Raw genomic sequence first — 15,333 nt, 5'->3', positions numbered from 1 at the left:
AATTCAATAAGCTATTCCTTTTAAGAAAAAGAAAAACAAAGAGAGACAGCAGAAAGTTTTGAAGCATCAACTACAGGAGCTTCATTCACAGTCTCCATAGCTTTGAGAACTCCATTCCAGTCCTCAGCACACTGCAAATGTGGATGTGCCAGACAAATGCAATATGATAATGAGGTTTGGAGGGAGAAGCATCTGAAGTGATAAAGTACCAATGACATGGGCTGTAGGCACAAGCTTAACTCTGCCCTCTGAGAAGGAGATACAACATGGTTTCATGTTTTAACCAGAACCACGCTGTCTTTTCAACTCTTCCATACTATACTCACAAAAAGACAAAGCATTTTTTTTTCCATCTCTATGTACCTTTACGTCCCTGCAGCAAAGTGCCAGATGCAGTTATTGACTCGAGCCTCGATTTTGTCTCCAGGAAAGCACGCGGTTCCACCGGGAAGGGACTTGCAGCTCAAGCACTTGGAGCAAAAGGTCATACCAAAGGTTCAATGTATGCGTAAATAGTTGCAGGCCCTAATCATATCTGCCCTAATACATACAACAAGTCCATGTAATGGGAAACAGAAGGGAAAACTGTACATGGAAAAGAGGACTAGATGCATATTTCAGCCATGAAAGGACAAATAAAAACAGCTGGCTTGCACTAGCCCTGTAGTTACAGCTAGCTTGTAGCTTCCCTCAGGTACAGCAGAACAAAAACAACTCAAAGATATTTATGGCCAGGTTTCATAAGAGGTATCAAGAGCAAGATGATGTCAAAAAGGCAGCCCAAAGATCTGCGTGAAAAAGATTAATATTGGTGCTAACATGGCTAGATAAAGCAGATGCCCTAATAACAGGGGCTAGAAACAGCTGCGGTGCTGCACGGCCAACGTTACATCACATACTTGGGAGCAATCCACGGCTCAGCACTCGTGGAAGGATGGGGAAGGGCAGGCACGCTGTAGATCCACTAAGCTCCAGTAAATCTGGAGCTGCCTATGTGCAAAAGCCAAGAGAATGGGCTTATAAAACAGTTATGATGACTAATAATGAAGCTAGATTACACATTTTAACAAGACCCTTGCAGTCATAGACTTGTACGCTGTGTAAGGACCTACCTGGTTCAAGCTACAAACTTAATACTCAAGTATCTACGCACACTGGTGTTTCTCGTTTAGCAGCAGATGAAAGCAAGACTTCACATAAATGCAGGACGAGGCTGTAACAATCCTAAAGTGTAATTTTATAATGAAAAAAAAAAAAGTAACCAACCAAGGTCATTTTGTTTTGTATTCCATTTTTAATAATGGACTGATGTAAAGGAGAAGTAACATTTAATACACCTTGCAACATTTTCTGTTCCTCCAAGCTACATAACTCTGGCCAATCCCAGGCCAATACATGTATCCAGAACTACACATACCATCAATATTAGCATTTTTCTTGTATTACATTGTATTAACACCTAAATCTCACTCTTTTTTTTGGCAGAAGCATTCTAAGCTATTGTCATGGGTGTGCCCAAGCTCGTTCACAATATTGAGCGTAACACTCCTAAGGATTCAGTCCCAAACCTAACCTTTTTAAAAGAGGACACAGGACTCTTGGGCTAGGTACAGCACACAGGAACACAATAGCAAACGGTGCCTTTTCCCTCAGAGACTACCCAGGATTTTGAGAGGAAACTACTAAGAAGCAACCAACAGGCCCACGAAGCACAAAGGAAGCAGCAGCTGAAGCAAACAGAGCTGTCCAAACAGCCACGCAGCAAAGGCACCAAGCCCAAGAAAAGCAGAGCTCAAACTCCACAGCAGCTTTAAAACCTCCCTGTCAGAGTCACTCTGACTAAAGTCTTCCATTTAGTTTTAAGGGCAACAGTTTTTGGCCCTGCTGGGGTTCCCACTTCAGAGCTACATCCTTCATTTACATCGGACTTAATCAGGGCTTCAGCTGAAGCCGTGTAGTTGTTAAATGTATACAAATGAAATTTATGGTAAGGCACAACTAAATATAAAAAAGGAAAGTCACATGGCTGCCAAAAATACCAGAAAGACTTTTCCCACAGGGTATTAAGTCACAATAAATCTAATTGAAATAAAAGGCTAAATTTGACAGATTTGGGAAAAAAAAAAAAAAAAAAAACAACACTACAATTGACATTGTAAAATTTAATAATTGATCTTCCTCCACTATGTACCCTTAACATCAACAGGTGCAAGAATACCTCTGTAATTTTCAGTTATCTAGATTCTATGAGCAAAACTGGTTTCAGCAAATCTTTTCCTACAAAAGAACATTGTAAATATGGCAGTTAGTACAAAAAAAAAAAAACCCTCACTTTCATATTTGAAATTATCTTTTAATTAGTACTGACATTTTAATCAGGATCAAGCCAAAAATGGGAAAATAAGCAGAGCTATATTTAAATGAAAATTTGCTCCTTGATGCTGAAAGTCCTTTAGTCTAAGCACGTGACAAGAACTCAATTTGAGAGAAAATAATATATATACCAATGCATTAAACTGAGGTGAGATGTTTTGGAGTGACTGGTATGCAACAGAGCAGAGAACACTTCTCCCTCTCAGTTTCCACACACAGGTTATTTATTCATTCCCTGCCCTGCTAAAAAAAAAAATAATAATAATAATAATAAAATAAAAACGATCACAAAACAAACCAAAACACACCACCACATTTGACTTGGGGTTTACTAAAGCTTCCTAAGTCTTAAAAAATACTGGCCTGTAGTCAATACATCCTGACACTAAGGCCCATTGAATCCCCTGGAGAACTGAAGCCACTAATGCTGGAAAACTTTACTTGGACATCTGAACATAAACAGCTGTGCATTTCCCACAATTAAAAGTATAACATATTGGAGAGAAGAAGATGTTGGTACAGCTTCCCAATGGGAGAATTTATGACATGGAAGCTATTTCTGTACACCGCTTGGCTCTTTAAAGCGATTTACAAACCTTCAGTGCAAGGATGGCTCTGAGGCAAGGGCACTACAGAACAAGCCAAGACTCCTCAGAAGGCAGCCCTGGCTAGCTGGTGTTGACTTTGCACAGTCAGAAACATTTTTAACCACAATGCTTTCCAGGGATAACGTGAAGACAATTGTAATTCTAACAACAGACAGGTGGGAATGAAAGAAAATAGTCAAAGCAAGATGTTTTTATGCCACGTAACAGTATCTCAGGTTGCTCTATCTCCTGGCTTCTGCTCCAAATACGTAACGCATTTTTTAACCTCAAAACCTAATACTTCTGAAACAGAAGAGACCTAACAGGCAGCTGACGTGAAAGTACATGCAGGATGAAGGAAAGCAACCACTGACAGAGAAACAACCCTCCTGTCCTGTGACAAGTTTGACTGGCAGACACAGTTTATCACACAATGCCACTATTAAGAACTGCAGAGGGTTCCTGACTGCTTCATACGAATACATTCCAAAAAAATAAGGTACATTTAATACATCAAAATGAAAAAGGAGAGAATAGAAACTGCATTACAACAAACCATGGGCTGAAACAAATACTTACACTGAAAATCTAAACTTCAGGAGGGGGGCTGGATATTAGAACCAGATCTTGCATTTGGCTTTTATGCCTGTACTGACCCGTGCCAAAAACCCACATCCAAACACACCTCAGTTCTAGGATGCTAAAATCTGGACTCGAGTTTTGCAGCCTGGCTTCCTCTGTACTCAGAGCACTGACTGCATCGCTGCTGCCAGAGCACAGCAGCACCTGACAAAGGAGCACGCTTCCACACAAGAGCAATGACAATACACGCCCAGTAATATGCCTAATTGCCTGCACTAAGCTTGATCGCAAACAGATCAAAACCAAGTAGCCACACAGAGAAGCTGGCAACAGTTCCTGAAATTTGGGAAAATTATAGATTTCACATTAAAAGTGTTTTATAAAATGTCAATGCAGGAATCATACAGCATCTTCTCACGCTGCACTGGTCTGTATTTGCTGAAGATATCCACAGACCCAACAAAAACAAGCTTCCCCAAGCTGTTCATAATTTCATTCATATTTATAAAATCAGCCCAGACTCTGCACTATCTCTGTTTCTCCTCCAATATTTAACACACAGGCTTGCTCTGCTGTAGTTCTCCAACAACAGTAGTAATTGGGAATCTGTTCCTGCATGATGCAGCCTGAATTTTGCACTCAATGGTAGGTATTTGAGGAATTCTGTAGGTTGCTCAGACTCGGTTCAAATTCCCATAAAAGCCATTTCATAACACGTCCTGGGGGCAGGGGAAAGAAGTTTAGATGTACTTAAAGCCTGAACCCTCCAACAGCAACAGCACTGTGGATGTAACACAAACTTTGTTATTCTTCTTTTATTAAGGAAGGTGTCTATGTTCTAATGCTTCAGCTGTGATCTCTTCAAGCAAATCCATCCACGAGGTAAACAAGTTAGGGTGTTGAATCTACTACAGAAAAACTGAAAACAAATCAAGCAACTGTGGCATGCAGATAAAGGATTTGATTTTAAACCAGACATCTCTAATATCTCTCTTAACATTACCCAAACATGAGCATGAGCTCTGCCACCAGCACTCAGTGAAACACGCTGGTCTGTAGAACAGCAGAGAACATGAGCTCTGTGACAGCACGTCTGCTTCCACGCAGGCAGTCTTAAAGCTCTTGTGACACACTTTATTAATTCAGACTTTTCCTCGTGACAGCACTGTTTTAACCAGGGTACTTCCAAGAAACCAGCACTGCGATAATGACAGTAAGTAGCCAAGATCTGAAAGACGTGAAGCAGTAAATATTACACACTATTAAAATGCTGTAGCTGCTGTGAGCCAACAATACCTCATATTTCCTTCTCAGTTCAGAACACCATCTTCTTTAGGCACATACAAAGGCAGCAGTAAGACAAATAATCCAAAATTCTTCTCCAAAGCATCTCCAACCATCACACTTCACTTTCAAGTGCTATACTTCTCTGAGATGTTTAACATCACTAAAGGATAATGTAACCAGTAACAATTTTACAGAGCAACAAACACAACAAGGAAATAGATGTACTGGCCTACAATCCTCAACACAGCAAGCCTGATTCATATTCCCTAGATGTGCTTCAAAGGGATCCATTTTGTCTATTTTTTTCCTCTTTTTTTAGGCACGTGGAACTTCACTTACCGATGCAGGCATGGACTCTCACTGACAGCTGGGTCCTCAAAATTATACTGTGCTTCTTGCCCCTCCTGAAAAGTAGAAGAAAAGAAAAATATATGAAGACGTAGGCAGGAGATAGAGGAGTTAGGAATGAAGAAGTTTAGCTGAGCTTGGGGAAAAAAAAAAAAAAAAAAAAAAAAAAAAAAAAAAGAAAGAGGGATAGTGCTGTGGCTTTGTTTCTTACCATCCAACTGTACTTTAATTGACAATAAATTACTTTTCCATAAGTCAAGTCTGTTTTGCCCTTATAGTTATTGGTAAGTAATCTCCCAGTCATTATCCCAGAGTTTTTCCATCTTGTTTTCTCCCTGTCTTGTTCAGGAGGGGATTGCAGCTAGGGGTGCACCTAGCAGCTAGTCTAAGGTCAACTTACCAAAAAGATTCTCTAGAAATCTATATTAAAGAAGTATCAAGTGATGACTGCACATTTTAATTTTCACATAAATACTTCAAAGCTAGAGTCAGATGTGAAAAGAAAATGCAAGGTCAAGGCAGAAGTTGCTTAAACTTTCACAATTCTGCTCACATACCCTGATCTGTCATTGAAGTCCCTACAATATATCCTGGGCTGCATCAAAAGCAGCGCAGCCAACAAGGCAAGGGAGGTCATTCTCCCCCCTGTCCTGCTCTTACTAGACCCCAACTGGAGCCCTGAGTTCAGTTCTGGGGCCCCCAGCATAAGAAGGGCATGGACCTGTTAGAGAAAGTCCAGAAGATGTCCATGAGGATGACCAGGATACTGGAGCCTCAGTCATGCTTCATGATTCTGCTGGGAAGTTTCAGGGCTCAATCTTTTGCACGGACATCCAGCAAAATTTCCCACTGGATATAACTTAATCAGAACAAAACCATCGTTTTCCAGAAAACAATAAAGGTTCTTCCCCATCTTGCTGTATTTCAGTTTCCCGTCCATAGTTATTTTGAGAAACAACAGTATTTTTCATTACTTTCAACACGAAAATAACATGCTTTATACTACTTGCTAGAAAACTCTGCAGGTGAACCATGTTGCTGAAGCAGTGACAGAAACTTTCAGAAAAACATCAATATCAAAAGGAAATGGGAAAAAGAAGCACAATTTATAAAGTGGTTAATATGAAATTCTGTACCTGATAATGAATTACTTGGTTCTAGTTTCCAAATGGCAATCAATTAGGTTAAAAAAAAGTAAAAATCAAACTTTGAATAAAATCAGTCCTTAATTGTTCTGCAAAGGAGATAGCAGGAAAATAACTAAGTTGTGTTGATACTGTTACTGGTTTGCAGATCTTTCAAACTGCCGAGCAGCAACATGCTCATCCCGCACAAAAGCTGCCTGCAGTCTGGACTTCAAACTTTCCTGGAGAAATTCCAGCATTAGGACTGACTCCCTCCCTGCCTACCTAAATTCCTCCTGCTGCTTCAGTTGGACACCGTACTTTGCTGGGTTTCACGTCCTGTGGATTGTTCCCAGCTGTCCCTCTCAGAAAGGGTGCCAGGACACCTGGGGAATATTTAATTCATAAAGTACTAGAGGAATCTTTGACACAGTAGAAAAAGATGTTAATGCTACCATCACTTGCTGATGTTTCAAGTTCACCTGAACAAGACTCGCCGTATTTGTACTATGGTGTATTTAGTAACTCATCCGAAGATGGCAGTATTCTACTCACCCCCCATTACTTGAGACGAAAGGAAGAAATCTTTTATGGAAAGAAAAGATTAATGTTTTGTTACAGGTGGTGGTGGTTTTCTTTGTTTATTTAATTTCCCCACCCTTCCCTCATGGTTTCCTTGTTTTTCTGTTTTCTTTGACAGGAAGGGCACCCAGGACTCTTGAGCACTTTTGCCAAAACAACCTTACACCGCCACCTTGCCCTTTACTCCATCCCCTGCCCTCCCCAGCACCAGATTCAGTGCAGAGAAATGCTTCTTTTCGCCTGCCCTTCCTTGATGGATTTGCTTAGCCTGACTTATCCTGGCCAGTCTTACCTTCAAGGGCACCACAGTTCTTCATATCACTGAAACCTCTGTAAATGGGAAATAATTTTGCTAAGCTCCTTGGGTTAGATGCTCTCCTTCATGAAGATGCCCCTGACTGCCAAGCTGCAGCTGTATCCATTCAGTTACAAGACAAGGAAAGAACAGATAAATGCAGCATGCCATCAGCAGAACAGCTAGCTGCTTCATCTGCTCTCAAGATTCAAAGCTGTTGGCAAGCTGAAGTACCCATCCTCAAAGACAACATCTCATGGTAAGGTTCCAAGACAGCTGTGCAATTAGATTGCTCCTTACACACACAGCTTCAAATGCATGAGTGAGCCCATTGACCTTGACAGAACTACTCAGAGGCTATTCATAAGCTTCAACGCATGTTTCTTTGAGCAAGGAAAATTATCTATTTAAATGCACTAAGTCTGTATCAGCTTCATTTCCTGGCTTGTAATTCATTTTACTGAAAACTTAATAAAGAAAAAAGGGGGAGGAGGAAACCAGTTGACCACGTACATTTCAAAATAAAGCACAAAACAACCATTATTGCTCAAAATCTTTTTTTTTTTTTGTTTTGTTTCAGAAATTTCTTTCTCCAGAAACATTGGGAAAGTCACTCAAGACTTGAGAGAAACTCAGTATGAAAGAAGGTGATGACAAAAGAAGTTACACGATTCTCAAGATGGATGTTGAGACAGTAGAGTAGGAAGGAGATCCTAGGAATTAGATAGAGCCAGGAACAAAACGATGTGAGAGAAACAGAGAAGAGTCCTTCCTGCCATTCCTTTACACTGAGCAAGAGGCTCTAGCTGTAGCTTAGGCTGAATTTTCCAGCACAGGCAGTAAATCCACTGCAACACCCTATTAAGGGACAAGAAAGTTACATGCAATACAAGTCAGAATTTAAAAACTTGCTCTCAATGCAGTTGAATTCAAGTTTTTCTTGTACAATCCTCTCATGATTACACCAAAACTCTACCCACTGATCTGAAACCAAAGCAAAGCTCACTTGCAATGTTATTCCTATTAGTGTCCACAATGCTTTATGTTATGTGTAGGCCGCCCGACCAAAATCAAAGGCCTGGAGAAGAGAAGACTGAGAGGGGATCTTATCAATGTACATAAATATCCGAGGGGAGGGAGTCAAGATGACGGGCCCAGACTCTTCAGTGGTGTCCAGCAACAGGACTAGAGGCAAACTGAGACAGAGGAAGTCCCCTAGGAACATGAGGAAAAGCTCCTGTACTGTGAGGGTGGCAAAGCGCTGGCACAGGTTGCCCTGAGGGGCTGTGGAGTCTCCGTCCCTGACGATCTTCAAAACCCACCTGGACGCCATCCAGGCCTGGGCGGCCTGCTCTGGGTGTCCCTGCTGGAGCAGGGGGCTGGAGCAGGCGGCCTCCAGAGGGCCATGCCAGCCTCTGCCATGCTGTGGCTCTGAGACAGATGAAGGGAACTCGATCCTTTTTCCAGAAAGTGCCACCAACCCACAGTAAATAAAGGCAGAGGATAGAGAACCAAACCAGCCTTTGGTCGCGTTAACTATTGTGCATGAAAACTGGCATCAGGTTTCTGTAAATTAAGTAACAATACGGTAGCATTAAATATGAGATTTCAACTCCTGCACGGGGAAGATTGATTTGATTTGTTTAAAGCCATTGTTTACCTTCCACCACACCAAGCCAGCGGGATGGTAAGCTGCCAATCCAGGGCAGCAACACCTGAATTCCCCCAGTGTGAAGTCGTATTTCCTAGTATCCTGCACGTGATTTTAGAAAGAAAAAAAACAGCTTATATTTCTACCTGAAAACAAGAAAAAAATCTTACGGAGATGTTCTTTACATGCATTTCTTCATTTAATAAGAGCGCTAATAATTACACAGACCAAGTGTGAAGGACAGCAGTCTCAGATCTTTCTTTTAAAAATAAAGACATTTGAATTCCTCCCACCCTCACCTTTTACATAACAAAGAAAATCTCCAAAATTTGGCTTAGACAGCCAGTTATATATTTGGCTTAGACAGCCATCAATATAAAGCTCATCTTACTTGGTTTCATAGATTATTGCCTAGGAGCAGGCCAACTAATTTCCACAGCATAACAGAGCAGTTGGGCTAAAAACAAAAAGGATTCAGGAATATATGGGGGAAGAAATTATTTCAAGTAAACAGGTTTGATTTATTTAAAACAAAACCTATGCATGTCATAAAGACTATACTTCTACTCTTACCTAGGGCTTATAAGGCTTGCAGCTGTCTTAGAATGACTTTGGGTTTGTTTGTTGGTGTTGTTTGTTTTAATGTCAAGGAAGTGCCAAGAAGTATTTAAAAGCCTTAAGACCAATATTAGAGTAGGCAAATTTTACATCGTGAGTTTATGTCAGATTCTGCTAAGATCTACATTGATGTCAGATTCGTTATTGCTATTGGACTGTCTTTGCTATTACACTGTCTTCCCCATTGTTATCCAAGCTCAGTGTCAGTAAATCCCTCACAGCAAGGCCAACTGTGAACCAGGCAGTATTAGATAAGCCAGGCATCCACATAACTAGCCCAAGCCTCTCTGAAATCTGTTATTTCCGCCATCTTTCATGACCACTAGCAAAGCAGACACCAAGTTACCAAATTGAGGTTAACTAACACTTCAGCTGTTGCCCCTTCACCCCAAGGAGAGCATCAGGCTGGATTGAAAACTAACCTCAACTTAGTACCTGCGTACATCTACCAGTTCATAATAAGCACTGGAAATGTTTGCGGATTTGGCCAGCACATAAAGCCAGCCCAACCTGACAACTTCCCATATAACAGCTCTGCATCTACTACTGCCTGACGTAACGATCCAAATGTTATGAAAACCTATCTAACACAGATGCAGCTCTTTAGCGGAAAGTTTTCAGAGCACACATGCAGAACACATGCTTTGCGTTTTCTTACAGCCTCTCACAGCACTCAGGTTTCCTGGTGTACCATCAACCTCCCCCCAGTAATCACAACCAGGTTTTTCAAGAGGAGTAGCTTAATGAGAACAGCATCCAACAGCAATCCCTAAGCTCAAGAACGAGCCACTGCCTCCTCAGAGCAGAGCCTGGTCAATAGCATGCCACCAGAAGCAAACGCGTGGCAACGGGCTTTCCCTAAACCGTGGTATTTTTACAATGCAGCTGGTTTTCACGTCTTCGTTTCAGCACCTATACACGTCCATCTTCACTTGCACACACCTTTCAGACAGTGAAAAATGCTGCTACAATGGGGTATTACCTCACACTCAGTTGCTTCATAGTTTAAGTTACTCCCAATCAGAGGAAAACAAACTATTCCTTGTTGTGTGTATAGAGATGGAATTTTTGCAAGAGTTCAAGCACTCAAGTCTATCAGGTTTTCCCTGAAAAAAGATATGCAAGCCAGATCGTACACAATAAGAAAAGTGTTTCTTAATCTGCCATTAATCAGACAGTATAAATCCTGGGCTTTGATTTCAAAGCCACTAAGATATGGTTTGAGTGCAGTTTCAATATGATATGCTTCCCCGTTTAGTTGTAGATTGAAGAAATGCAAAAAAAAATAAATAAATAATCTGATACTTAAAAAAAAAAAAATGCTGTGTAAAAGCCAAGAGCATGCACGTGCAAGGAGAGAGGAATTAAGAATCTCTCTGAAAGTCATCATAAAGTCATAACCAAACAAATAACCTTTGAGGGTTTTGTTTGTTTTACTATCTGACCATTTAATTGTCACATTCTCATTAAATAATAGAAACAAAGGGGTCAGGAGCGTGTTAAACACTAAGAAAAAAAGAGTCTCGGATGTTAAAATTTACCTCCAAGTGCACTACAAATGGATGACAGCAATAGTAGCTCTTTCTGGTACAAGAAATAGTTAGAGGCAAACACACAAATTCATCTTTAAATGATTTCAGTAGACTTTCCAATCTTACCTCAGTTTTTCCACCAAAAAAAACTTAGACTGAAGTCATAATATGTCTGCATCCTGTTCTTGCAATACTCTTGCAAGTCATCTAATCATTTCACAGAACTTTTATTCAGAGCATTGCTAGACAATAACACACGGACTAAAGCAAAACCCATTCAAACGGATAAAAGTAGGCAGAGACTAGTCAGATGATAATTCATTCTTTATTAAAAAAAATAAAATAAAAATAAAAAACACACCCTAAAACTTTACCAGTGCAGGTAGAAATAACTCCTACAGCATATTCCCAGAAAGAGGACTAAGCAGGCAAAATGCTGCAGACTAATGAGCGAAAACAACAGTATGCAATGGAACAAAGTATGCTGAAACTCATGCACTTTTTCCCTAAAGATTATTCCAATATTATTATGTTCTGTATTTTCCAACATGAATATAACAACTAGCTGCCTCATTGCCTACTAACAACCTATACACCATGCAGGGAGCAATTTGTGAGTGCCTGTATAACTGTGGCAGGGAGGACTATACACAGATTGCCACTGCAAGCTCACAGTCTTTACTCCCACCTGCTCCTCCCAAGAACAACAGTAAAGGGGCAGAGTTCTCCTTTCTTTTCCTTTTAAAATGGAAAAGAAATTGGATGGAAACAGAAGGGGGAAGAAGATGAGGAACATCAAAAAGGGTCAAGTAAAACCTTCAAGGGATTCACTAAGTATGTCTCATGATCTACGTTAATAGTTCATAATTATTCTTACTAATGTATTCTGAGTAAATGTTGATAAAGTCTTCTGTGTACTTTACCACAAAGCAATGATTTTTGCCAACAAAGAGTGAATCACTTTCATACGCTATGAAAATGTAGCAAGCCTAACGGGGGTGGGGGGGAGACACACATCTGTTTCATTTGTTCTTTTCAGTAGTTTCTGTGCAGGCAAACTTCAGGAGCTGGAATATGAGAATCTGTGTCTCAGCTCCCTTCCCCCTGCTTTCTGAATCATCATGATGGTCATTTCTCTGTTTCCAATGCCTCATTTTCCACACAGTAAAACGAAAATCTTCTAAAGGCCCCTGAAATTCTTAAGGGTTGTCTGCTGCTTTCACAGTCTGACAGTGACCATTTTTCAAGAGCTGTCCTTACTCACATACAAAGTTTTGTGTTCCTTCCCTCCCCAAAAGCTGATCAAAATCTCAACCCATACACACTTGTTTCAGCAGTAAGTTTATTCTGTCATTTTGTGAAACACTGTTGTCATTTTCAGTTAAAGTTCCATCTTTATTTATGCATGAAGAAAACACGGACTTTACTCTTTGCCATCTCATAAAGAGATGTGTATTAGAAGTGCTACTGTAATTATAAGATTGCTTCTGGGTTTAAAAAAAAAAAAAAAAAAGGCTTGTTTCCTCACTTCTTGTCAACTTCACGTAGTATTCATCTGCAGAGATAACATCACTTGCCCAGTGCTTTTCCAGCCTTAAGTTATATATTTCCCATTGCTGTCAGTAACTGTCAAACTGGCTACACATTCCTCACAGGCAACTTTAGACTGGGTAATTTCTGGTCGTGTAGCATTTGTGTCACCTGCACTTTGACATTCATGTTACATTTGGATTTTCACTTGAAGCAACAGATGCCTTAAAATAAACAGGACTTTTGAAAAGGGATAATAGAAATGTCTTTACTGAAAGGGTTGCGCAGCATTGGTACAGGCTGCCCGGGGAAGCAATTGAGTTACCACACCTGGAGGTCTTCAAAAAAAAAACGTGCAGGTGTACAACTTAGTAGCATGGTTTAGTGGTGGACTTAAGTACTAGGTTAAAGGTTGAACTAGATGATCTTAAAAGGTCTTTTCCAACCTGAATGATTCTATGATCCTATGCTACTGATCAGCCACAAACCTTGGGACTAAGAGGCAAGGAAGAAAGTGAAACAGATCTCCCACTGCTACATGACGTGGCACTTCCACCTCTTCAGGCAGAGCTCCTCCGGTGCTTCCAGTCACGCTGTGGGACTCAGCTTTGCTTCCAGGAGAACAAAATGACAGATTGAGCTCATTAGAAAAACTGCTTCTGTCCTGCAACTGCAGCGGGCACCCACACCGTAATTTTCATTCGCACAAAGACCCCTACTAACTTACCCGACTTACAGCACTAAACACAGCTCTACTCTTTTCATAATTAAAGTAATCAAAAATGAGCTTGGAAAAATGTAGCTTTAATGATTTTTACACAAACTTTTCCCTTCTACTAGAAATCATGCTCTAATACCTTGAGGAAGAAGCCCTAGCTTCTGCAATTTTTCCAGTTTAATTGATGATACTAAAAAAAGTAACATCCTGAAGATGAGATTTCCCAAGGTGACAGAAAGCACACGTCGAAGAGATGTCCTACTGACCTAATCAGCCAGCTACACGCTCTCAGAATGTGAGCAGTTTAACCAGACTCAGCAACAACTATTTTAAGGCTGTCCTACCTTGCAGTAGGAGACACACATGAGTACATGTACAGGTTCTACTTCAAATTGACCAGTACACTTCCTCAGGTTTTCTTCCTGTTTTTTTTGGAACTTTTCTATTTCATATTTGGCAAAGGCTGCTTCATAATTTGACATCTTAAACAGCGTTTTGCCCTCAAGCCAAATCTTGTTTCTCCATATATTAATCCCACTTCTGAAATAGGCTTTGCATTTATTGCTGGGCCACCAATGCTTTTGCTAGCAAGCATAATTACTGAGCAATAAACATGAAAAAGCAAATTAATATTTGCTGTGCTTGTTTATGTTCTTAACCCCTGGCATAGGTCACTGGTTCCACGGCTTCATTACAGGAGAGCCTGGGCTACTCCCGGATTTGCTGTGGTTTGAGCTGTTATTTCTTCGCTGCAGGTTAAACCGGAGATTCTTTTATTTATTTATTAAATCAGAAGTGGATTATTATTGCCTTAGTTTAGCCAGTGGGAAAGCAAATAAGCAAACAAAACCCACACACCAAGTACACGGGCAGATGAATTCCCGTGGGATAAACAGGAGTGTAAACTTGCTTATACAAACCCACTTTGTACTTACCACAGGGTGAGAGCAAGCACACGAACAGTTGCTACGGAATAGGAAGTGTAGCAAGTTCACAGCTTTTACTAATTACCCAGCAGAAGCTCTCCTGGCTGCTTGTGTGCTCTGGGCAACTCCACACCAGTGTGAAACTTGCAACAGCAGACAGCGGGTGTGCAACATTTTCCTGTGGGCTGTTGTTCAAGGTTTGGACCCTCACGTTGATCCTTCTCCTCCCAAGAGGAGTCGGGCTCTGAGCAGCCCTACAGCTCTTCCTGGCAGCCCTATCAATGATCTGTTTATGCAGAAGGGAAGGGATCTCCTCCTTGCAAAGTGAAAAGCAATACATTTCCATGCCTCAGGAGCGGCTCACTTTGTGACCTCTTCGTCAGTGAGGGTGGCAAAGTGCAAATGCAGCTGCTGGGGAGCTCCAATGTTAAAATATATATTTTATATATATATATATATTTTTTTTTTTTTAAAATAAAATAACTGGCAACAGTTGTTTCTATAGTTGTTTTTCTCTAAGTTTCCACCTTAAAACATTGGGCTCCTCAGATATTTGCATGTGCAAACCTGAATGCCAAATTAGACTTTATGTTAAGAAGCATTGTCCTCGGGAAAGCTGTAAGAGTCATTCACACATCTGTTGGTTTGGCACCGCATACAGCACGCAACATGCTGAGAGACAGCTAAGCACAATATTTCCACAATACATTTTGCAGTGTAAATGATTTTGAAAAGCTCAGTACGTTCATTTGCCAGTGATGATCACAACAAAAGAGTAGATCTTTAAACGTTTCCAAAATATCCAATACAGATGTAGACGATTCCCTCTATAGCAGGGCTGTGAGTAAAATCTAGGGCAAAGCAGGACACAGCTACTGACAACCCCAAGCTATAAAAGTCACCACCTCACCCCCCAATAAATAAATAAATAAATAAACTCACACCAAAAACCAGACTGCAGAGCATTTTTAGGGCTTGCCTACTGTTCTGATGCAGGGAAAGCAGATGGAACCTGAAATACTGAGATTTATTTCATTTTGTTGTCAAGGAATATTGCAAGGCAATTGTGGAAATTAATTTCATAGAATCATAGAATATCCTGAGTTGGAAGGGACCCTTAAGGATCATCAAGTCCAACTCTTGACACCGCACAGGTCTACCCAAAAGTTCAGACCATGTG

The 15,333-nt window shown here is 40.6% G+C and overlaps 1 protein-coding gene across 9 annotated transcripts in view; it reads right to left on the bottom strand.

The window, feature by feature from the left end:
• FHOD3 (formin homology 2 domain containing 3) overlaps nt 1-15,333 on the bottom strand; it is a 420,526-nt gene that overhangs the window by 367,491 nt on the left and 37,702 nt on the right. For all 9 annotated transcript variants that reach the window (XM_082753307.1, XM_082753302.1, XM_082753303.1 and 6 more), the window contains exon 3: nt 5,169-5,233. In XM_082753307.1, coding sequence (XP_082609433.1) covers nt 5,169-5,233 — 65 coding nt within the window. The remainder of the gene's footprint in view (nt 1-5,168; nt 5,234-15,333) is intronic.

Source organism: Aythya marila, assembly GCF_965140915.1.
Source record: "Aythya marila genome assembly, chromosome: 2".
Taxonomy (NCBI): Eukaryota; Metazoa; Chordata; class Aves; order Anseriformes; family Anatidae; genus Aythya; species Aythya marila.
The sequence above is the reverse complement of the archived record's forward strand: the minus strand, read 5'-3'. Positions and strand labels throughout refer to the sequence as shown.